Raw genomic sequence first — 25,132 nt, 5'->3', positions numbered from 1 at the left:
CACTGAAAGAAATCAGCACCTGTGAAGTGACCAAGCGAAACTGGAGTAGAGTGGACACTGTGGATCTTAAAATAGATCAAATGCTCCAGGCAGGTCAACTATAAGCCCAACTTCAGCATATGAAGGCACACATTTATTTACTAAGTGATGCCATGTGAGAAAAGTCTAATTTTAAATATCTAAAATGTCTTTCAACTGCATATAAATAGATTATTTTAGGACATATTATAATAAGAAATGTAGGTCTACTTCCACCCATAACTGTGCATGTAAGGATTTTGTCATCAGCAGCAGCCCAGCCTTCAAAAAGTTTCCCTGCTGCCTGGGAGATGAAGCAGCTGCATGGAATATGGACAAAAAATGAAAGTAGAACAGTTTTTGAAAAAAAAAAAAAAAAATGTGGGTTTACATGAAAGGAAAAAGTATCCATAATAATTTCACTCAAATCAAACATTTATTATATAATATATATGTATATATATTTATTATATATAATATAGCCTAATATTTTTGACTTGAGATAGGTAGGCTAATACTACTTCCACTCTTATTAAAACCTACCACCTGACTGAGAAACAGGATATTATGCTTACTATAGTCAATCATCAATTCACACCATTTATCATTTATTTCAGCAACTTGCATCAGTGGTCTCTGTTGAAATTTAGCTACTGTCCCACTAACGAGAATATGATAGCCTACATTACAGCGAATAGCTAATAAGGCAGTAAAATATTGAGGATTGTTTCAAAATAGAATTAAAATAAGGATTGTGTTGTAACGCAGACCAAATTGCGTTACTACACATTCACCACCAGGTTGCGCTATAGTTTGATGATTCCATTCAGAAATGACTCAAGAACAGCGGATGTGATCAGAACATTTTTACACAAACTGTCTGTTCTTCTCCCTAAAAGTTCGCAACTTTTCACGGCTCTTAAAAGAAAATAGTTTTCTTTTGACCATTTATGTGTGAATAATTGGAAAGTCCAAGTAAATTGCTGTTTTTAATATATTGAGCGTCTTTTTCCTCAGAAACGTAACTCCTCGGTGTCTTTGATGTGAAACCACAGAAGACGAGTTGAAACAGCGGAAGAAAGTGAAGTAAAAATGTCAACACGATTGCGTCTTTAACGTATCCAAGCCAGACGCCATTTTCAGGCTGTTACAGAGTCTGCGCGGCGCCAGGGCTGCTGGGTGCTGTAGTTCACGGGTGTAAAAAAAAAAAAAAAAGCAAGAGCCTCCATTGGTCTCTGTTTCACTGTCTGGGAAATAACATGGAAGTAACCAAATAACCCCCATTCTCTTCTAAAACTGTTTCAATTAAAAATAACAACAAACGCTGAATGGACAAAATCTGAGGACAGTGCATTGTGTATAGATACTTTTAGTTCTCAGGGTAGTTTTCATGGTTAGGCTTCAATAAATGGAAAATCTGAAATGCCTGAGAATGTGAAATGCAACATGGTATTACATGTAGGCTATTTTGTGTATGAATGCATACACCAAAACATCGAGATCACTATGATCACTGACAGGTGTTGTGAAAAACATTGAGGATCTGACAAAGGCTGAACTGTGACATCAGGACGACTGGTTCAGAGCACCTGTAAACCTGCAGGTCTGAAGTGGTCGGTAGGCTAAAAGGGGTTCAAGGAAGGACAACCGATGAACTGGCAACATGTGCACGGGCAACCAAGAATGACATGCTTTCATGACTTAAGTGGCAAAGGGAGGACCTGCACAATATTAGGCAGGAGTTCATAATGTTATGGCCGATCAGCTTTTATTTTAACTTACTGTTACTATTATAATACACACACACTCCGTACAGATCCTTCATCCAGCACTGATTCCTATGATGCTAGATACTGTAAGACATCTTTATTTTCAGGTATGCTGCACAGAATTATGCCTACAAAATTAAACATTCGGCATTAAGTAGTAATGTTTAATTATGGTAATAATCACTGTCAGAAACCTCAATAGTGTATAACAATAAATTTAAATATGTAATACAATTTAGCTTTGTTGCAAGAGCATGAAAAAACACTGCAACAAAGTTTAAAATAAAAAAAATCTTTGTCTTTTGACCACAGTCGTCATCATCAAACAAACAATAGTAATGATTGTGCGGCAGTTATATAAAGTCAGAATTATCAGCTAAACACGAAAAATGTATCACATAAAAATCACAATATTTAACAAGTTTACAATTTACAGCAAAAAATGCAATACAAAAATGAATACAGTATGTACAGTGCATACCAGTAGGCATTATAGTCACTATCTACAAACTGAATGATAAAGGATTTACAAATGAAGAACATAATAAATTATGATTATAAGTAAAACAATAGGTGTAGTATGGTTAGTATTGTTTTTCCTCACATCCAGTGAGTTGTTGATGTGAGCTGCTGTGTTTTCCCTCTGACTCCGACTGGTCAGACAGTAAATGTTTCAATTGGAGAATTTATCATGAATGAGTTCACAGTCATTGTTAAAATTCCATTTTTTCCAAATGCTCCGCCTGGTGTCGTCTCTGTCAGAACAAAAACAAAAACATTATACGTACTTTCGTATGACAAGAGAACCAAAACACAGGTTTTTGCTATAGGCTATGTATTGACATGGTTAGTTTTGTTTTATTTGCCCTTCATATAATATTAGAGATATGTATAAAACCTTGTAAATAAAACCTTCAAATAAATAAATCACAAAGTCCTATGACTTGCTAAATGTCAAGATAAATATATTAGAGCATTAGGGTCTCACCAGTTATAAAAATAGGATACCGGGCAGAGATATTCTGGACCTGCAGGCGGACCAAACATGTGAGATAGTCAGGTTGATCTCTTGACATGAGGTCACACTCATGGTAAGGCAAGACCTCCAGTATTCCAGCTTCCTGACAAACATTTAAAAAATTCCTCTTCTCTTTTGCCTCTGCACTCAACCTGCATATGAATGGAGAAAAAACAATACTCAGACAAGCACATCATTTTTATTATTCATTTATAAGAGACCAGGTTTTGAGAAGTGGACAGCCAGTCTTTTTGCTAAATTATGTCAAACTATAAATCAGGGGAAAAAAAAAAAAAAGTGACATATGTATGTAAAAACATTGTTCATCACATGTATTATCATGCACCAGACTTGAAAAATATAGGTCTGCATATACTTATTTTTATTATTTTTCTTCATCTTGCTCCTTTCCATGCATGGAATGTGTGAATTATAATCTATCATGATTTTGTCATAATGTATGAATTGAAAATGTCCATGCATGGAACAAATAAAAATGAAATGAAACTTAAGATATGACTGTTTTACTGCTCTTCCTTTTGGTTAACAGGTAGCTCCTGAATGTGATTATTGAGACAAGTCTCTCCGACCAAAGGATGTATCCTACTATATAGACACAATAAGCATTGTTCTCTGTCAATGAGTGTCAGACAAATACTGATTTTTCTGAATGAGAAGCATTGCATCTTCTAAATCTCTAACTTGAAGAACTAATTGCTACAAGGTAAACATTTATGGTTTACTCTAATTTTTAAAGTAGAAAACTGTTACATGTTAAGTACATTTTCTGACAATTTTTGTAATGAAAATGTTATGTGGCATTTTATTCATAGATTTTGCCCATTTTCTTCCTCTCAGTTCATTGGTTTGTCTCCCTTTGTGTGCAGGGATTTGTTTTGTTGTGTTACCTTCTTTATTGATTTAGTGAGACATATTGTCTTCTGCAGCATCATGTGTTTGATCTTTTGGAAAAGTTAAAACACTCAAATTTCCAGTGAAAACTTTCACACCATTGTCGGTCTTGATGTGAGAAACTAGTTGCTCTTGTAGCTGACTCATACCTTGCATTTTCTTTCAGACGGCGACTGTCTCTGTAGTGTAGCATCCATTTCCATTTTCCTGCTCTGCTTAACTCTTGCAAGATTTCTGAGAACCTTTTCATGTCAGCTAAAAAAATATATATCACAAAGTTAAGATCATTAATAACATTTAAACTCGAATGAATTTGTAGATATACAGTTACATATCAAGAGAGCACACAAGAAAAATACACGTACAGATGCTGAGGAGCTCCAGTGCTGCTCTGTCAAACATTATGAAACCACCCCGCATGAAGAGCTCCTGATGGGTGAGATTCACAACATCATCTGGTTCATCAATTCCAGCAAACTGCACACCAGGTGACTGCTTCAGCTCCAGCAAATGTGGGACCTGAGATAACAGAGAAAAGAGCCATTAATTCATGATAACGATTGATAAAGACTTTTTTTTTTTTTTTTAAACAGCAGCTGATCTGTTACCTCACAAATGTGCTCTGCGATGTCTTCATTCCTGAGGATGATGAGTAGGGGTGGAGAGCTACTGAGGAAGAACTCAGATGGCTGTACAGCAGTGTGGCCCTCTGCCTCTAATTGCGTCTTTCGAAAATAAAGGAGAAGTTACTAAAAGCCATTTTTACATGTAAGCCTTACACTGCTTTAACTAAAAAACAAAAAAAATGTTGGAAATGTTGGAAAGTTGAGGTGTGCACGAATCCAGCGCCAGATCATGACAAATAATACAATGAAAAAGCACAGACAAGTCCAACAAATGTGTTTCCTTGCAATAAATCCAAGTGGGCCACAACCTACAATCTCTATTAATGAGTAAATAACCACTTGTGAATGACACCTATTTGTTCAGGGAACAAATATTACTCTGACATGTGTGCAATTTGAGTAGCATATCACTTCAGTGGTTTCAGGAGGTCCATCAACAGTAGATCCCTGAAAAACAGTTTGTAGTAAAAAAAAACAAAAAAACATTTGAAGTTAACTGAAAACTTGTCTTACCTTCGTTTTCTCAAAGAGGGCATCGTCTGATGTCATTAATATGTAGAATCTGTACTTTGTTCTACACAATTTCTTCACAACTGAGTTGAGGTTATTTCGAAAGCTCTCATCCATCTCTCTCTTCATTTGATCACAGAAGTCAAAATGGTTACTTGGTTCAGTCTTTTTGTAACCTTTTTCTGTTCTGTAATGCTTAGGTCTGGATGGGACCTTTTTGACAGCGCAAACGTCATCCATCATCGCTTCATACAACCCAGAGCATGCTGCAGTCACACCAGAAACTCCAGCATGATCCTTCATGTTGCCTGTTGCTGGAGACACTTTTTGAGGATCTCCCTCTGTTGGGTGTACCTTGCCTTTCCTGTCGGACACATCAACCGTGATTTTTTGTCCAACAATTGATGGTGAATCCGAGCGTTCCATCGAGTCCTCCTGCTCTTCTAGACTGGAAAAGTGCACAGTCACAGGACTAGAGCAAGATAATGTCAGTTTCTCTTTGGAGTCCTGTTGGCTGATAGGTCCTCTCTTACTCCGTTTCAAAAGCTGTTTCATTTTATCTGAGAAGATAAGGCACTCCTGTTCCATTGACACCTGAGTGATATCATCTTGAAGGCACCTCTGAGAAACCTCCTCCAGAAAAGAATATGGTCTCTTCCTACTTGTGTTAAAGATTGTACATGTGATCGAGCTTTGGGGTCCTACAATGATATTGTCATCTACTGTGTTATTATCTTTGTGATCCCCAAATGATGTTGATGCTTCTGAGCGGTCCCTCTGATCAATCTCACTTTGGTGTCCGTCACTTTTCTCCGATTCAAATGACTGCATGGATAGAGATGATGAGGGTGGAATCTTGATGTCCTTTCCTTGGCACTGATTTGCAGCATCTAGAAGTGCTGATTTGGCTTCATCCAAGTTAGCTGTACTGTCAATAACATCAGACAGACTTGGCTCATCATTGAGCCAAGAAATTCCCTTGAGGCATTCTGTCTTCTCCAAGGTCATAGTAGTGCATGTGGTGTGTGTTTTATATTTATTTGGGGAAGGATATTCATTTTGACCATCTTCGGAGCTGGAATATACTTGACTTTCATCACTCTTAGATGGTTTTACAGCCATGACAGGACGCTGACTGTAAGAGCGGGGTTCATGATTTAAACTGGACTGAGGCGTTGTTTTATACCTGTCTTGGCCAACACTGGGAGCAATGGTTTGCAGACACTCAGTGGATGAAATAGATGTGTAAGAATGACAATAATCTTGTCCTTTAGAGGTTTCCTGTAACTCATCTGTTCTTTCAAAACACTGTTGTGTAAGTGGTGAGTCTGAGTTCTTAAGCTGCAACTTCACACCAAGTACTTCCTCTAATTTACTCTTGAATGGTGACACAAGCAAGTGATCTGAAGATTCTTTGTGCAGTTGCTGTGATGTAGAGGCTGACACCACCATGGGATTTGAATTGCTTTTCTTCTTGTCTTGACGGACTGAACCAGTGGAGATGTGCTTGCTGCTAAGGTTAGGGAGTTGAGCATGATGGTTTTTCTTGCCAGCTGTTTGAATTTGGCTGGATTTGTCAGTCTGTTTTGATTCAGAGAGGTATTTGTCTATACTTTGTAGAACTCGTAAAGTTCTTAGTTCAAGATCAGGATGAAGACCATATTGAGGGTTGGGATCACCGTTAACTGTAGACTGATGATGCTTTTGTTCAGGATACATCTCATCCATTATAGGAGTTGAGCTTCTGCTTAAGCACTTTTGAGAAACATTTTTGCAGGTTTCACCACTAACAGCAGAAGTATTGCTCCTGGGGCCAGAACCTGGTATACACTCATATGGCCTCTCATCCAAAGTTGGCGTAGGGCACCTGTCATCAGACTCACTTCCCAAGACATCTGGGTCGGTGGTTTCATTCATGCCAAGAAGTGATATTTTACCAACAGGAAGTCCTTCCTTTTTACTGTGCATTTCAGATGCATGACATACCTCTATGGGCAAGGCTGAAGGCAGAGTTTCTGTGATTAATGGTATTTCTTCCTTTGCTTGAGCAGCTTCTTCAATTTTGCTTTGTTGGATTGGTATTTGTGGTTCTACCATTTCCTCTACTGAAATGTCCAATCCAATAAATGGAATTTCAACTCCTCTGAGACTTTTTTCCAATGCTGTATTTGTTGCGTTCAATTTGGGATTGGTTTCTTTAGCCAATGCATCTTCTGCTACACGTTTTTTCAGTACCTCAATCTGAGATGAATGGTGAGGATGTGGTTCCTCTGGAAATGTATTCTCATCCTTTTCCTTTCCTACACTTGATTCTGTTTCACCTCTACTTGGACCAAAATTGAGGACTGCTGTTACAGTGTTTTGGCTTCCTGTTTCCGAATTGTCTTTGGTCTGAGGAACAGATCCAGCTAGACAAGATCCATCTAATGAACAAGTCTTCTCATCAGACATGGGCAATGTTGCTATCTGACAATGGGCCTTATCTGTTGAACATAACTTTGAATTTTCCTCTAATGCAGGTTGATTGGAAGCAACCTCCATTTCAGATTGAGTGTTAGGAGCTTTATCTGGAACAGCATGTTCATCTGCCAGTGCACTGCCTTTTACAGGCAGCTCTCTCAGCTGCAAATCATGGCAGGCATCCGCTTCATTGTTTGCTTGAGATGACTGCTTGTCAGATGGTGGTTGGATTGCACTACAATCTGTTGCACTACAATCTGTAGTGCAATCCTTCTTTACTGAATCATGGCTTTCACACGTCATAGATATCTGTTGTTCACTTGAATCCCTGTCAACTGCCACAGCTGAAATGTTTCTGTCTTTCTCATCAAGTCCATTTTCTTTTCCAAAGTAATCAGCTGCGATCACACTGTCTTCATATTCTGTACAAGAGTCCATATGTTCATTAACATGTTCAGCCTGCCTTAGTGAGACTGCTTGAGCATCCTCCCCTGATAAGTGCTTCTCATTTTCAAAACCATTTCCACTGCAGATGGCGCCTGGATCTTTTCTGGTAGAATCATCACCTGTATCAATCACTTTTGAAGAAGGTTCCATGCTTTCTTCCTGGCATGGGTTTTCTTTCACTTTCAGGTTTTCCTTGGATTCAGTTTCTTCATTCTCTTCTATATCAACCACCTCATCTGCTTCTCTGTTTGGCTCTCCCGCTTTGTCTCTGATGGATTCAGATGAATAAGTTACATGTTTTTGAACCAAGCACTTGTCTCTAATTTCAGCATGTTCAATTTTCTTAATGGAGGTTTTCACTTTGTTGCATCCATTTGACATATCGTCAATTCCTGAGGTAGTCTGAACATTCTCTGTCACTTCTTGTTGTCTCTTCTCATCTGCTTGAAAAGATGGTACATCAGTGTAAAGCAGGCAACCAGCTTTTTGCAAAGGACTGCAAATTCTCTCATTTCCATTGATGCTTTTGCCACTTTTCAATTCATTAATACTCTCTGCAGAGGGTACCAATGTCTTGTCAGACTGGAAAAAGAAAGAGCAGAGACAATATGAGAATTACACGTTATAAACACTGTTGCTCTTTCATTCGGGACAATAAAGTACAATCCAATCCAATCCAAGTTCCGGGTCCAACAAAACATTAGTTGCTGAAACTGGAAATGTAATGAGAACAGCACAGCCTTGTGGGTGTAAGGATATTCATAAATCCAATGTCAATACTGATGTGTCTGTAGTCCTTGGAGAATGAAAGAGTCCTCTAAATTAAGGTCCTAACCGTTTTGTTGGTGTCTTTGTGTTTCCCTACTGGAAAACAGCAGGTTATTCCTTTCACATAATTCTACCCCCTTCAGTAGGTCTCTATAGCATGAAAGGTTAGTTATGCCAGTGACTGGAGGCCTTAGCCTTACCATATTACATGACACACACACACACACCAAAAACTGGCAGTTAGATCATTATATCCTGCAGAAACATCTGATAATCAGGACAGTAACTTAAGAATTCAACATGAAATGTGCTTACCTCCTGTTGTCCCATAGGTGACATGAGTGCGCTGGATGTTTCAGTTGCCTCTGTCTGTTCGCCAGACACAGAAGTCTCTTGTTTGTTGACTTCTGGATCTGAACTGTGGATCTCTGAGCTGGAGTTTCTCAGTGACAAGTCCAAAATTGCAGGTCGTTGGTCCATGACAGAGTTAACTTTTTTACTGAGGTCCAAAGCTTCTGAAATTGAGGGGTCTTGAGTGCCAGCTACACTTGGGGAAGGATCAAATGAAGTTCCTTTGAGCTCAGGCTGAGCTGGTGCTGCTGCTTCCATTTCACTAGATGTTCCCGCAGAATCACCCTCTTTTGAACATGCAAAGTTTGAGTCCACATGGAAAAATCTTGGTGTTGACCGGCTATAAAATAGACCTATCCACATGTGGACAATGAGCCGTAGTTCTTCAGTGGTGTCTTGAATGGAAAAATCCCATGGGCTAGAAAGGATACAAAAATGAGCAGCTTGTAGTGAAATAACCTCATCTGATCAATGTTACTGCATATTGGTGACGTGTCAACTAGATACAAGTGAAGCATTGATATTATATTAAAATAAACGTTTTTTTCTGCAAATAAACACAATATACGTACCCATGTAAGGCTCGTACGATAGCTCTGTCTTTTGTGTCACTTGAAAACTTGCTGTCTTGATTAAAGTCATAGTTCTCCTTCCATTGCCTTGTGACTTGGACAGATGAACCTGTGTTAACAAAGGTGCGGGAGTAACTGAATTTTCTCCTGTGCACCACATGTTTTTTCAGGTTTCCAGGAGTCCTGTGGTTTCGTTCACCCCTGTCATCCTGACAAACAGAGGGGTGTAGTGTTTGTATGCCATCGCCATACAACTGCTGTTGAGGGTGCAGCAGTCTAGTGGAACCACTTAAAGGGGATACCTGGAAGGGTGTACCTGGCAAACCCAACAGCAGAGGAGAAGATGGGGGCAATGAGTAAGCATGTTCTTTAGTTATTAAATCAACCAATTCACTTCCACTTGGTGAAGGAGACTCAAAAAGCTGAATGAGTCTAGCTGCAGGCTGTCTAAGCAGAGCATGAAGAACTGACTCTTGTTCAGCAATGGCAACATCTTTTGTAAGGCCACACTTCTTCAAACTTGTCTCAGGAGTTGTTTCAAGTGCTGGGTCTGGTTGTGGTGGGGCCTGGTCATTATTGGCACTGAGGGCCAAGTCAGCAAGTAAGTTCAAAGCATCTGTAGATGTGCAAGCACTGTTCATTTTTTCCTTAACAGTCTTCCTGACAGAATTATCCCTAGTACATTCTTTGTTTCTGAGTTTGTCAGTGGAAATACAAGCTGGGCTTTGAAAATGCAACCACCCTGTGGAGACAAAACAGAGGAGAAGAGAGAAATTGCATGAAGATAAAAAAGTAGCACATTGAAAGCATTTGAAATATACCAATACATTACTCAGGAACTCGTAACTAGCATGTTAACTATCTGATTGTTCAAAGTAATTCATTTGTTAAGCCATCTTTGGGTTCAGATGGATAGTACTGGCAAAAATGCTGCACAAAGCAAGCAAAGAGCTAAGAATTAGCAAACACTGAACAGAGTGCAATGAAAGCATGCTGAGGAAAGTTGCAAAGGAAACAGCCAAGAAAAGGGTAATCAGTTTTAATGTCATGCACAATATTAGCAGGGATTTATTCAATAATAGAGAGAAATGAATTACAATTATTTTTGAAATACGACTTACATTTCTTTTTAATATGTTCTGCTGAAAGGCCTTGATGCTTCTTGAGTGTTTTTATCCTTCCACCTCTTGGGAAGATTGATGGAGGCTTATGTATGATTTGCGGTGGTTTGACCAGAATGGTTTGTTCTTGTGTCTCAGATGAATCTTTCCTTTGTTGAGAATCCTGCCCCTCACTTTTCTGTGACTTATCTGGTCTCTCTATAGGGGTCAGGCCTAGGGCATATGCAAAAAGAATATCTACCGATTGCATCTTTGAAACTTCCTTCACACCCACATTTGTGTCCTGGACAATTTCATTATTACTCTTCAAAGCCTCAATGTCAGAGTCTTTGCCCTTCTTGAGACAAGGCCCGGTGCTCTGGGCAGTATCTGTAGATGTTTTCTCTGGCACAGGGGAATCTGATTTTCTTTTCCCCCTTAAAAGAACTGATTTTAGTTTACTCAACAGAAATTCTCCCTTTGATGCACTCTTTCCGGGGGAGGAGCTGTCAGTGTGCTTTTCTTTAACTGTTTCTGAGGGGGGAGTGTCTGAAGAATGCTCAATACTCTCTGGATTCAAAGGCAAAGGATCATTGTCTGATTGTCTCTGAGGTTTATGGACAGTATTAGTATGACTGCCCACATCATTTTGAAGATGGCTCCCTTTATCCTTGGATGTTGTGGCCTCTGTTTCATCCACTGCTGTCTCTGGAGCAGTGGTCATGTGTTGCTGCATTTCTACTTTGTCAGGAGTATTCACAGAGGCATCATCCAACGTTTTTTCAAGATGCTGTTGACCACTTGCACACTGAGATTTATCTTTTAAATTCTTTATCTGAGCAGCAATATCTACAGTGCCAAAAGGAACTAAAATTCTCCCGCAGACACTAACAACCGGTTTCAAGTCCCAGCGCTCAATTTTCTTTCTAAAGGGAAAAACTTCAAGTTCCATTAAAATGTTGTCCTTCATGCTCTGCTGCCCAGGAGCTGATTTTTTCTCATTGGCTACTGCTAAACCAACAGTAGATCTCACTTTCTTATTTCTAGATGATAATTTTCCAAATATGCGTTTTCGCCTTGGTAATTTTCTCCGATCAACTTTCAAAGGATTATTCAGCTCTAAGTCCCCTGATGATTCCTTCACCTGATCGTCCTTCCGACTCTTGGAGATATCCACTTTGACAGTTTGTGAATTAAGAGTCTCAACACTGTCTTTAGATTCCTTTTTCAAACCTATGGAACGTCCCCTTCGTAGTTTCAGTCCTTTTGTTTTTGCAATATTGGTGACACCGGGGCAGTCTTTATTTTTTGTTCTGACAGTCTCATTATGCACAGCATTTGCTCCTGCTGATTGCAATTTACCTGCCGAAAAACTAGAAAGCTGAAAGTCATTTTCCTTTGTTGCTGACACAGTACTGATCACATTTAAACTCTCATTAGCAAGAGTTTGCTCTGCTGAGGTGATGCTGACAATCAGCTCTGCAGAAAGGTCTTCTGATCTAGGGGGAGTAAGGAGATTTTCTGTCCCCATGTTATCAGTTTTGACTGGTGCAGACAGGTCATATGGTTCATTGTCTTTGGTTGCATCTCCAGCCAGCGATTCATCTGCTGCAACACTATGAGGCACAGCTGTGAAGTCAACCTGTGCTTCAGTCCTTGTTACACCACTGTCTCCAGATGTCTCAACATTTACTGTACATTTCTGGTCAGCTGGCTGGTCCTCTGACCCCATGTCAACCTGATTGGCTGGTGCCTCCTCAGGAGATGACAGACAGATGTAGACATCATCATCAAGGTCTTCTCTTCGCTCTTCTTGCCCAGCTGCCAGAATTTCTGAAGACTTGGACACTGGTATTTGAAAGGAGACCGGTTTGCTCAGGTAAGACTTAAAGCCCGTCCATGCCCTGTCAGTCCACTCGGGAGATGAGTAGAGGTTTTTGTGTGCCTCAGGCACATCATACTGATCTGGAAAAATGCTTACATCCCTTGAGGGACTTAATTCCAACCCAGGATTTATTAATGCTGCATAACTCTGCATATGCTGCACCAACACTTCACAGAGTTCTTCACTTGGGTCGAATGGCTTCTTCTCAGCTTCCCCCAATGCATAACTTAGAACTGGGAGAACCCGCAGAATTTCAGATGACATAGTTGCTTTCCTCTGTTCAGATTTTGTACCTGTGATAAATCAAAAAATGATATTTGTTTTATCTCTTCTACTACAAGTGTCACTGAAAGACAGTTTCCTGTTAATTTATGGCATGTGAGAAAGATTGAATGAAACTAGCAAATGCATGCCAACTTTACCTCTGTATATAGCCCGGGAGACTGGAAAAACAAACATGCCTTGCAGGACCTCACTCGAATTGCTGGTGTCTATAAGAAACAAAGTTATGTTGGTAAAGCTGAATTGTGGTTGTTTACAAAACATATAGTTGTGGCAATTTTGTCATGAGACTGATAATATCATATGCTGTCATTGTTTTTATATCTTACCATCATATGTGAGGAAATGGGAGGAATTCAACAGGATAAGAAAACCACCATCATTCAGCGGAACAGGGAAAGCCTGTGCGAAAATGGGTTTGAGGTAGATTTTTTTAACATTACTTATCAAGTCAAACCCACCTTACGCTATATGCAGTGCTAATTATATAAAAAGGAGATCAACTGCTCTAAAGTATTGGACCTGAATTGACAGAAAAGTAATTCATAAGTAATAAGTGAAAAGTAATTACCCCTCAATTAAAGCGACCCCCCACCCCACTGTTTCCCAGTGTAATCAATATTGGCACCACAGTCCTAAAAGGGACTATACTATGTTTCACTATTGCTCATTAGAATGGTAACTGGCAGGAAATTTATTTTTTGTGATTTAGAATATGACGAATTGTTTCTTTCCTCTTGCTAGCTTTACTGTTGGCAATATGGCTACCACCATCAGCTTGCCTACCATCCATGACAAGAAGCAACCATAAGAATGTCAATCTGAACAAGTCTAATCTTGGTGCTATAACAAATGCAGAGTAAATAAGTAGGCATTCTTCATTAATGGTCTAGTAGAAATAATACCAAGTGAATATTGGTTTTGAACCTAATGAAGCTCTGGAGCTCTCTCCATAGTCAGACTGGCCATAGAAACTACTGGGTGAAAAACTGGGAGGCCAACACTTGTTTTACCGTGTGAAGAAGATTAGGCAAGAACCTTGTATGTAACTGAACCACATACGGTGTTGTTGGAGTGCTGACATCATCGACTTGCATTTGCATTCTGTCTGGCGTCAGCCAGTTCCAGTTTTTCATCCGTTTGCCTCTCTCCTACTGTCTATGCTCACACATACCATATTTTAATACAGCTGGATTCCCAATGAAGCATTTTCATGTGCATACTGTTGTGAGACAATGGAACAAGCTTGCAAAAATTATTGAATCTCTGTCCATTAAGATTGCAATAAAGTAACAAAGTACTGCTCTGCCTCTCCCATTTACTGTACAGAATGAATGCAAAGGGGGCATAAATGGTAACTCGCACCAAGGTTGGTCCAAAATTTGCTAGATTTGTGTCTACGTGCTCTTTTGAAAATCAAATCTCTGACTCTAGTGCCAAAAATGCTCTGTTGCCAACACTGCAATAACTGCACAATAAATGCCTCCTGATAAGAGACTGTTTGTGCCAGTTCACTTTGATAGCTGCCAATGGGGAAACTTATGGCATACGGCTAACCAATGGTGGAACTATGATCACTTAGCTCTATCACTCAATCAATCAGTAAGGAACTGAAAATCCCAATTATAGAACTGGCTCTACTGTTAAATTCATCCAAAAATCCATTAAGTTGGTCCTAGTGGATAAGTCCAGGGCTAACTTTCTCTCTGCTGGGTAGATTCAATTACCCCAATTGTACCATCAACAGCCATTTATGTTTCCTGAGGAAACCTATTGATAGCTAAATTGTGCAATCAACATTTACTGTCTATTGTCAGTTAAATTGTTGAATTGTTTGATAAAATACATTACTTCTGCTGGTTACCGTTGTAAAAAAAAAATGGGTAAGAAGTGTTTGCTTGGCTATCTGTACCATATCAGTGTAAACTGGGTATTTTAGGTTCATCACAACCAAACTGATAACACAGTTATAAAACACCACATTGGTCTTTCGGTTCATCATGATTATCATTTTTGATCTTTAATGGACAGAGTAATAAATACACTTACAAGATCTTTCTCCTTGATTTGCTGCAGAAGAAGAGAGAGTGATTTGGTTTCTTCAGCCTCAGAAGAAATCAGCTCACACAGACTGCAGTATAAGCCATCCTGAAAGACTAAAAGACAGCAAAATAGATAAATACATATACCCAAACTTGTTCCTATACATTTCTACGTCCACCAAATACAGGAATTATGTTGAAACATTTGTTTATAGTTTAACTCTTGGATGACAAGGATATTCTTGTCTGACATCTGAAAACATACCTTCACCCGAGAAGTAGTTTTCAAAGACAGACCTCGGCAGCAGCTGCATGAGATCTGACATGGAAATGGCTCTGTCAACTTTGACTACTGTAGGACTGTAAAAGAAACAAAGATAAAGAATATAACTAGCTTATAAAACTACGTGATCTAAGTCAACAAAGAACAAAGTGTATTTTGTGCACCGTTAACTCACAGTTTTGCAGGAATCAAGGCACCTCCTGCAGACCTCAGAGCAACATTGTAGAGCTGGGCGCCTATTTGAAGCTGACCCCTCCAGGGAAGGTAATGATAAACTGAAATAAAATCATCAAATACAACGACTATTAAAAAGTTCATTGCGTATTGTATTCATTAAAGTTCTTGTGTGTTAATTAAAGGTTTAGTACCCATGAGGTACAGTTGTGAAATGAAATAGTATGAATTTCATTTTAAGCTTCATAGATGTCCTTACACAACTATGTGGTATGTTTCACTACATGTTATTCAAAAAGTGACAACGGTGGGCTGAATCTGTGACTGAACTGCAGAATACTGAACCTTGTGACAGTGCCACTGTACGTCTTTGTGACAGGAAGCTTTATGGGAAAAACCCTGATGTGTTTCCTTCGCATTACTTACCCTGTTTTTTCTCCTCACTGAAAAGAAAAAAATTGGAAACAATTAATATAACTTAGTGTATTAAATGGTATTAGATCAGGAATATACTACATAATAATTATCAGGGCCAGGAGTATGTGTTGTTAATGTGTCACATTACCTTGTCTCCTGTTGTGCTGCAAGTGTTGCTTTGGTGTCTGTATATGAAAATGATACAATAGCGAAAGGACAGGCAGCACTGGGAGACTGAGCCGTTGATTTGCTTCCATCACTTAACAGCTCGTACATGTAATACTGTAAGACCAAAACAAAAGGCACGTGAGCTGCCTGACATTAATTTTTCCTTCTTATCATGCAGTCATGTACTAAGGTGCACAACAATATATGAACTGATGCACTTACACACAGTCAGATAAGAAAGAAACATAATGTCACTGACTACAACAACATCCGAGGACTGATACAGTACAATTAGTTGCATGAAGTTGTTGTTGCTACAATGACATGAATTCGCAAAACTAAGCACATCTACAAATTAAAATTGTTGATGGCATAGCACATGCTTTCTCTCACCTGGGTTCTCTCAAAAGCAAGAAAGGAGCTGGTTTGGGCTGACACTGACGGCAGCTGTTCTGACACATGGCAGTCAAACCCCTCAGTGGGTGCCGTGAAATTCTGGGTGTAGTTCTCTAAAACCTCTTTGACTCTCCCCTGGTGGTAACCATACAATGGGACAACGGTTATATTCATAAAATAATATCTTTTAAAGGGACAACGAGGAGTTTTGGAAAAGCAAAGCGTTTTCACACTACATTTATGAGCCTCTGCGCGCACCGTGAAATTCTTTGACCGGTGCAAGACAGAATCGTGTTTTCATTCATCAAGAATTAAAGTCAGAGGTTCGACGATCACATACCGTCGTAGTTCCGACCATAAACGGCGATTCGGCGGCGTTATTCTCATGACTCACCACGAAACCGAAAGTAAAGAAACGCTGGTCGGCTCGACCAGCATTTCCGCCACCACTTATAATAACAAAATAACGATAGAGACAAAACGATATATTTATCGAAAATGGGCCCATTAACAAGTGTGGGTAGCGTAGATTCATCCACATTAATGTGAGACTTTTTTATAACCAAATAGAAACTCCTCGTTGTCCCTTTAAGGCGATGGCCACTTCTCTCCATAAAACTTTTTTTTCCCATAATTTCCATTTTCAATACCTTTGTCAGCCTTATGATGGCAATGTATCCAGATTTCCCATGATACCAGCGATTCAGATCCAAACAGTCGGAGTACATTGATATGTAAACACCTGTGTGAACATGCAGAACTTTCATTATCAAATATCCAGGTAGAACTTAAAAACAGGAAGAGAGTGACATATTAAGATTTGCAGACATCATTAAAAAACTACAATGTTTAACGCAAAGCTTTGTAGTAGATTTCCACACAACTGCCACTCCTCCAGCTCAACCACACCCTGAGAGATGTTTAACAGCTGTCAAGGACACACCAAACAGCTATCAGTTATCTGAATGGCCTCACCCACTGTGCCTGCATGAACTCACAACAATGTTCCATTATGTTCTACAATATGGCTGAAGTTTAATAATTCTCGTTAATTTTAGAACTGAGTTACTTTCACTTTGTCTAATGTACACTGTTACTGATCTTTTTTTTTTAATCAGGCTTAAAAAGAGGAACATTTGGGGCCCTGTTTGCTTGACTGACAGCAGATGGCTTCAGCCAGTGGAAGGATGTGGGTTGTACACTTGCATATCGATTGGTCACTGTTATGGGCCTGAACATGTCTTACAACACAGTGCCCTTTAGGAGCCAGTTCTGAAGAAGACTGACTTTCAGTAGAGCTCTCTCACTCACCGAAAACAACACAATACAAGTCTGAATGGAGCAGGTAAAAGAAACAGCCAATAACTGGTTTAGCAAGTTAGGTGGGTTTTTTGTTCTTCCTCACATGCAGTCTACTGTCAAAGTGAGGAAAGTTACCAAAAACATATACGGTAATATAATGACAGTATAACCCGACAAAAGCCTCATTAATCTGTAAAGAAAATTAGGAATCCATGTGTTTGGTAGGTGAAGGTATTAAAGAGAAACTATGCAGGATTTTTCACATGGCTATGCTACATTTTTACCCTAACTAAGCTCTGGAGTAATTGTGATAGTTAACTACATGACTTGTGACTTGATACGAGTGAGAATGGAAGCTCTCTGCCTTCCACCTGGCGTCTCATGGCTGAAAACCAACATTGTTGCAACATCAGTCAGTACGTTTACATGACACTTGAGAAAAACAAATTTTTTGCCTTAATCCAACTATAACTGGACAACTGAGTGCATGTAAACGCTTTAGTCCGACTAATATTGGAATTCTCCAACTCCGATTAAGACACCCAGGTAATGCGATTGGAAATCGACTTTCTCTGGCATTTAGGCCTATACGCCTTAATTGGAGTTTAACTGGACAACGCATGTGCGCATGCTCCAAGCCGGTCGCAGAAACTACTGCTGTAGCGTTCCGGCTTTCTTGTCTGCCTCTCGAAATCACCATGACCACAAGGGATAGCGTGCATCTTATCTGCACAATAAGTAACGCGCACATTACGTACAAGATGAACAAAGCTGTACGATTAACCCTCTTGCTGTTGTTCAAAAATGCCCTGTCTGCCGCCTGGCTAATAGGTCAACCAGAAAACGGGCCATATGAACCCGACGCATCATCGCCACCTGGTGTTGAGGAGGAGGACACGTTCCCGTCAGTTATTCGATTTTCTCAGTTGCATGTAAAGTGGGACAAGGACAGAAGTCTGATTAGACGCCAAAATCTAATTTTGAGCATTGCTCGATTAAGCTGTGCATGTAAATGTACTAACTGTAGTACTTGGCCGCCGCCCTGGTGTCACCGCACACAGCGACACAAACGAGCTCCGTAACCTGCAATCTTTTGTTTATGACAGTTAAGACTACACAAACTTCATATATGTTATATAACATTATCCACCACTCCATCTATTGATTGTTCGCCGACTTCATTGTGTACAAATGCAAATGGCCAGGCGAAGGGTTAGCAAAACAGCGGAAAAGCGACCAGACTTGCATAGTTCCTCTTTAAAGGTACATTGTGTAGGAATTACTAACATCTAGCGTTGCGGTTGTATGTCGCAAGCAACTCAATCGTATTTTTCACGCTGCATTCACGTGAAATTGGGCAGACGGCAGACAGACGACAGCCGCTGCATGTAACGGCATAAACAAGCCTCTATGTAAACAAGTCGTTCGTCAGCACAAGGCAAAACAATACACAATATGTTGTCATGACAATGTTGTATTGTTTACCTGACCCACGTTTTACCGGCTTTCTCTCGACTTCTGTGACTAAAATGACATCTGGTTTTTTTTGTTTAGTTTTTTTTCCTTTTTTAATGGGAACAGGCATATACAATGTATAAACCGACAATACACTGATCAATGACAATGACATCTGGTTTGTTACCGACGGCCGTCTGCCCGACTGCAGGTGAATGCAGCATCAGTGTAACGCTCCATTCCTCCTCACTGCGTTACCGTGGTGACTTTTCACAGACGCCACCTCGACCTGAGCCGACAGCTCCGGTGTCTCCGCTGAGTTTCCGTGGTTTCCTACCATCACGCTGCCACTGAACGTAAAAACATGGCGACACCACATGGCAGCCAGCACCGAGCTTACCCGCTCCATGTAGATATGAATGATATGAAAGGCTAATTCAGAGCTAACCGGAACACTTCAGTTTGTTGATGGGGGGGATTACTGATTAATGAAAAACATACTTTTGAACCAAATAATCGATTTTCGTGAATAGATAACAGGAGAAGTTACACAATGTCCCTTTAAATAAGGTCTGCTAATTAAAACATGTACTCTGTACAGAAACTAAAACAGATCGAGAGAGGAACTGATGTTAACACTAGATTATCCTCATGCAACAAGACTACATTAAATCACATGTGACACGGTCTCTTTTTTTTGTGTTCCACGTCAGGGTGATTTCATAGTACCATCCACTGAAAAATAAAGGACTTTGACCAGCCAGTTACACCTTATATCTCCTACTCTTATCACAGCCTAGTGCTGGTAAAAAACACATACAGAAAATCTTAGTTAAGGCACTTTTCTAACTTAATGTTATAAGGCGAAATATGCAGATAAATAAGCAAATGCATATGTAACAGTTGCATTTCATCAGTGTAACAGAATGAAGTTAAACAGACAATAAAATGCTGTTAAAAAAAATGCTGCTGTCCTTCCCCCAACACCCCTCACATCCTGAATTTAACAAATTACACTTTCTGTTTCACAGCAGTCTTCCACTTTCATTTCTATACATTCATAGAGCTATTTAGCTTGCTTTCACTTTCAAATGCAGAGGAGCAGCAGGCCCTCAACAAGGATGATTCTTTACTCTATCTCTGCACAAGATTATTTCACTACAGACAGTGTGCTTGCTATGGACAATATCCTGGATATGACCATCAAGGTAATAACTTTGTTAATTACTATAAAAATGGCTTAATGAGTTATATGTTAGCGCAATTACATGCAAATCCAAAACGGGTGTTTTCTGCCTAGAAATAAGACCTCTTGTGCATTGCACAGCCCTAGCATACACACTTCAGGTGTGTTCACCACCGATAGATATAGTGACTGTTTAAGGGAGTAAAACAAGTCATAAATAATTTACCCTTCCATGGATCTCCCAGAGTCGTACATGCATCATTTCCTGTGCAGACACCAGTTTCCCCAAGTGCTTGGGCCTTTGAACATGTAAAAATAACAATATCAGCATGACCTTAGGATTTGTTGTCACATGTATTCTCAGGTGTGGCAGTGTTTCTTGTCTGTACCTTGTTCACATCGTCGAACAGTAAAAATCCATAGGTTTCTTTCAAATCCTCCTCGGAATATCCTGCTTCTCTTTTCTTTGCTCGGAAGTCGTTGTACTGAAGCCAAAGATTTTAAAAAAACAAAACAAAAAAATCAACACAATGAAGAGCTATCAAATACAGTGGCCTTTGTTGAGCTCCTTTCACTGAATTTAGGATAAGTTGTGTTTCCATGCTCGCATTACTCTGTGGGGCAAAAGTTCTCTGAGATACAGACCTTTTTTTCCAGAGCTGTGTTCTGGACCAGGACAGCGGACTTGTATTTGAAACACTGCTTTGACTCCTCATACAAATACGCACTTTGAAGTTGAGCCAAAATATTGTTTTGAAAGAGGTCAGAAGTGTCTGAAACAGGCACTACAAAACCTAAAAGTGGACAAAAACACTGACATGAGCATACCACACAAGCGACATGGTGAAAATAGAGAACATAGTTTTTTTTTTTTAGCCTATGAAAAAAAGTTTCACAAGACTAGGACTATTTGTCCTGGGGGACACAGCACACACACACACACACACAGACACACTCACACACCACTCGTCATTTTCTGTCGGCTCACAAACAACAATATATCTACACGGTGGTGGTTGCAAGTGTCGGAATAAAATGTCCAAACCACATTTCTGCCCTAAATTAAAGTTACGGGAAGGGGAAGAAGACTCGTCACCTTTACGCGAGGCACCACCATTTTCACTTTCCATTGCTGAAGTCTCTACGAAATCTGACGCTCTCCTTTTGCCCTTCGTAGGAAATGGTTGTCTCTAGTTTTAAACATCACAGTGGATTTACAATGTCCAATGTATCTGGTGTCCAAAAATCCTCTCAAAGTCACTCGAGCTTTCGCCGCAGTTTCGACAGACATATTAATGCGACAACCAGGAAGTTAAAAAATAGACGACAGTCCAAACGTCTAGGAGCCGATATAAACGCTTCAATCTAACTCTGTCGCTTCACCAGTAACAAATCCGTTTCTTAGTCAAAGATACTCTGTCTCCAGCGTGTTTCCATGCCTCGGTGGTCTGTGCATGCCCGATCCGGATCGAAAAAGAAACAGAAACCTATCGAGGGGACAGCATCCATCTTGAAAGTCTACACCAAACTGTGGCGGTGGTGTTGAGGCAGTTGTTAAAGCTATGACGAGCCTAGTTTGAGCCTGCGGTTTTCACTTCTCGTGTCTGCTTCCCTTTTCCATCGAAAAATGTAGCTACGATTGATAATGATAAACGGTCGGACGCTGTCAAACGAGCGCTTTTTTTTTTTATCCAAGCATGTGAATCCTGTGTCCGGTTTTGAGGGTTTACGCAGTGTATTTCGCAACTCGGCGTGGTTAAATGGGGCTGTATGAGGAAGTTGGGATCAGTTACATGACGTTCAGCCTCTCACTGGACTGTTTTTACTGTAGCTACTAATATAAATGCAGCAACTATGGGCCCCAGGTTTTATACATGTGAGCCATGGATCTATACATCCATGGAATAAACCTGTATCTGACATTATTCCAGTCACATACGTGTTTTTAAAAGTATGTTGTTAAATGCAAATGAAAAAGCTTCAAGAATATTTTTGACATGGATCTCAGCAGTGCCAAATAAACCCCAAAGTAACCAGTACCACTTCTATGTGGTTTAGCTTCCTGGCTAGTGGTCATGGTTGAGTCTCTGAGCTCTCATCGCCTATACATTTCTCCCTATGAGATATTTACTCAATAACTATTAAGTGAGATTTTAGATCATAATTTCGTATCATCTGACAGTTTTTCATTGATATACTCACAGCATTGTGGGATTGTTCGACTATTACTCCTGCACAACATTTATAAGCAAGTATGTAGCAATATAAAATTAAATCTAAACAAAAACAAAGTATTATCAACCAAGTATTGAACTAATAATGGATAAAGTTACTAAATGTAGAGGAATTAGGGCCACTCGAGTAAAGGGGAATTAGCGCCGATGGCTTTTTTACTGCAGCACAAAAAAAGTGGGTTGCGAGATTACCGTAATTTTCGGACTATAAGCCGCTACTTTTTTCACAGGCTTTGAACCCTGCGCCTTATACAAAGATGCGGCTAATTTATAGATTTTTACTGGCCAACGGCCTCCGGGGGGCGCTCTAGCAGGAAGCGCAAGTGAGACAGACATGTGGGGAAAGATTATGACCGAAGAAGACACTAGTTTTGAGCAAGGGGGCAGTTGTCGGTCTGAGAAGTGAAGCTCACTTCCGCATTCAAAAAGCTGCAATCCCCCCGGCTGTCGCTGGGGGCTGGCTCCAGAAGGGAGCAACTCCAATTGAGCCCCATGTTAAAATAGCCGATTTTACAGCTTAAAAAAACATATTTACAGCCTGGTACATTTTATTTTTTTGGTCTCAATCGATAGTTTCTACCCCCGCACACACTCTGAGGGGGGTGAATTTTTTTTAAACTCTACCGTTTTACTATTATTAGGTTTAAAGTTCTGGCCAATTAGGGAGCAGAACCGTTGAGTGACAGGTCCGGCGACCGCTGCTACGAGGCCAGTGGGCGGGCTCTCGGCCGGCCAACGGCCGCACCGCTCCAAATATGGCAAGTAGAATCCAACATGGCGCGGCTCAAACCCCCGTAGTAGCGGCACAAAACAGACTCCCCCAAACCAATGGGTGACGTCACGGACGCTACGTCCATTCTTTTTACAGTCTATGGTTTTGAGTTTGGGTGCAGTGTTTTATTGTCTAACCAGGCATGTTACTGTCGTGTTGCTGCCATTCAGGCACAGTTTGAAAAAAAAAAGCAAGAGGAACTAAGCAGGATTTCTCCCGTGGCTATGCTACATGTTTACCTTAATTAAAAAGCTCCGGAGTAGTGACTTGTTACGAGTGAGAACGGAGGCTCTCTGTCTTCACCTGGCATCTCACGGCTGAAAACCAACCTTGCAACATCACTACAGCTGCTGCCCCGTGTCCCAGCTCTCGTCTCTGCACCCCGCGACACAAACGCGCTCCGTAACAAGTAATGCTTGTAATGTTTTGTTCATGACGGTTAAGACTACACAAACACACCCGCCGTAACATCGTATGTTATGTAACGTTATCCACCGCTCCGTATTGATTTTTCGACGGCTTCGTTGTCAACAAATGCACATGGCTAAGAGCAGCGTAACTGAAACAGCTGAAAAGCGAGCAGACTTGCATAGTTCCACATCTTCCGTGCACTGTCTTTCTGTGTAAACATCTCATGTTACAACATGAAAAACCTGCGGCTTATATTGAAGTGCGCCTTATATATGTACAAAATCTATTTTCTTTTAAAATTTAGCTGGTGCGGCTTATATTCAGGTGCGCTTAATAGTCCGGAATTTACGGTACTCATCTTAGGCCCCGTCCAGACGAATCCGTTTTTTTCGAATCCGGATAAATACTTTGTCGGATTGGCCTCGCGTCCACACGAATCCGGCATTTTCAGGGGGTGAAAACGGTATTTTTTGAAAACGGGTCCCAGAGTGGGAAAATTTGAAAACGCCGCCCCAGCGTATCCGTCTGGACGGCCAATACGGATTTTTTCTGAAACGATGATGTCATGCCCCCCGCCGCCCTACCTGTAACCTGAGACACACACACACACACACACCGCTGCAGCAGCTGCACACTGACAGTCTATGCACGTAACAACAACAACGGCCGACTAACGTCGCGTCGCTCAGACGCTGCAGCTGAATCACGTCTGTTTAATCATCACTGATCGTAATATTTACTCTGACACGACTCCATGTCAACATTTAATCCCATGTCTGAGTTTGAATACAGCGAGGGACTTCTCCTATTGAATTACAGCGGGGACTTCCCGTCTTCTTCAGCTGTTTTAAGTGTTTATGTGTGGCAGCGCCACACACGCTCCACACACACACGCCTGCAGTATGTAGGTACTACAGCGTTTTGGGTCGTTTTCAGGTGATCGTGTGGACGCAGATATTTCTGAAAACGATGCCGTGTTTACGGAGATTTTTTTCAAAACGATTAAGAAAAAGATCGGATTTGGTGAAGCCGCGTATTCGCCTGGACGAGGCCTTAACCTGTTGTGAAAAGGTTGATGCTTTGCTGTTCCAGAGCAATACTGCCTCGGGGAGCATACATCAGTCCGACTGCCCACAAGTCCGACGGCTCATTTCTCCGACTACCCATTCTACAGTGTTAAGGTTAGGTTTAGGGTAAGGTTAAGGGATTAGGGCTACTTAAGTCGGAGAAATGGGAGGGCGGACTAATGGACGCAAAAATAAAGAAATGTATGGTCGGAGAAATGGGTAGTCGGACAGACGTCATGCGCCCTACTGCCTCAGGCCAGACACTAGCTCTTTACTGAGAATTTAATCTGAACATTTTCCTATTAGTGAGTTTGTGCACGACTGTGACCAAGGCCGTAGCTACCATTGAGGACACCGAGGTCATGACCTCGGTATTTTTTTCGGCCTAATGAATGAAAAAAAAAAAAAAAAAGTGCAAAGTATTAGGGAGGACAGATGGAAGGTGACTGAGTGACTCCTCTCTTGTCCAAACAATTCCGGTAGGCCTATAATGCTCTTGTTTATTGA

At 40.5% G+C, this 25,132-nt stretch overlaps 1 protein-coding gene across 2 annotated transcripts; it reads right to left on the bottom strand.

The window, feature by feature from the left end:
• Nucleotides 1–1,830: 1,830 nt before the first annotated feature.
• On the bottom strand, nucleotides 1,831–22,239 carry tasor2 (transcription activation suppressor family member 2). 2 transcript variants are annotated; one of them, XM_083974318.1, is made up of 22 exons: nucleotides 21,238–22,239; nucleotides 20,787–20,935; nucleotides 20,531–20,626; nucleotides 20,368–20,440; nucleotides 16,849–16,940; nucleotides 16,196–16,333; nucleotides 15,783–15,916; nucleotides 15,644–15,660; nucleotides 15,219–15,318; nucleotides 15,026–15,120; nucleotides 14,768–14,874; nucleotides 13,048–13,120; nucleotides 12,859–12,927; nucleotides 10,573–12,729; nucleotides 9,452–10,193; nucleotides 8,844–9,297; nucleotides 4,857–8,342; nucleotides 4,326–4,442; nucleotides 4,083–4,236; nucleotides 3,867–3,972; nucleotides 2,776–2,957; nucleotides 1,831–2,542 (listed from the first exon to the last, which is right to left on the bottom strand). In XM_083974318.1, exons 1-22 carry the CDS (start codon nucleotides 21,269–21,271, stop codon nucleotides 2,445–2,447), a joined length of 8,673 nt encoding a protein of 2,890 aa, XP_083830444.1. In that variant the 5' UTR covers nucleotides 21,272–22,239; the 3' UTR covers nucleotides 1,831–2,444. The 2 variants fall into 2 exon arrangements, with proteins under 2 accessions (XP_083830444.1, XP_083830445.1); XM_083974319.1 differs by lacking the exons at nucleotides 1,831–2,542; nucleotides 2,776–2,957; nucleotides 3,867–3,972; ... (6 more) ...; nucleotides 12,859–12,927; nucleotides 13,048–13,120 and having other exon boundaries at nucleotides 14,767–14,874; nucleotides 15,026–15,079.
• Between the last annotated feature and the right edge of the window lie 2,893 nt (nucleotides 22,240–25,132).

The sequence above is a fragment of the Trachurus trachurus genome, assembly GCF_905171665.1.
Source record: "Trachurus trachurus genome assembly, chromosome: 6".
Classification (NCBI taxonomy): domain Eukaryota; kingdom Metazoa; phylum Chordata; class Actinopteri; order Carangiformes; family Carangidae; genus Trachurus; species Trachurus trachurus.
The sequence above is the reverse complement of the archived record's forward strand: the minus strand, read 5'-3'. Positions and strand labels throughout refer to the sequence as shown.

What these genes read in the sequence shown, in the direction of transcription:
- tasor2 (XM_083974318.1), bottom strand. Translation starts at nt 21,271, where the DNA reads ATGGAAAGTGAAAATGGTGGTGCCTCGCGTAAAG. An exon ending in CACCTATGGGACAACAGGAG is followed by an intron (nt 8,343 to 8,843) that starts GTAAGCACATTT and finishes TTCTTTTTCCAG; the next exon opens with TCTGACAAGACATTGGTACC. An exon ending in CCCTCTTTGAGAAAACGAAG is followed by an intron (nt 4,443 to 4,856) that starts GTAAGACAAGTT and finishes TATTTTCGAAAG; the next exon opens with ACGCAATTAGAGGCAGAGGG.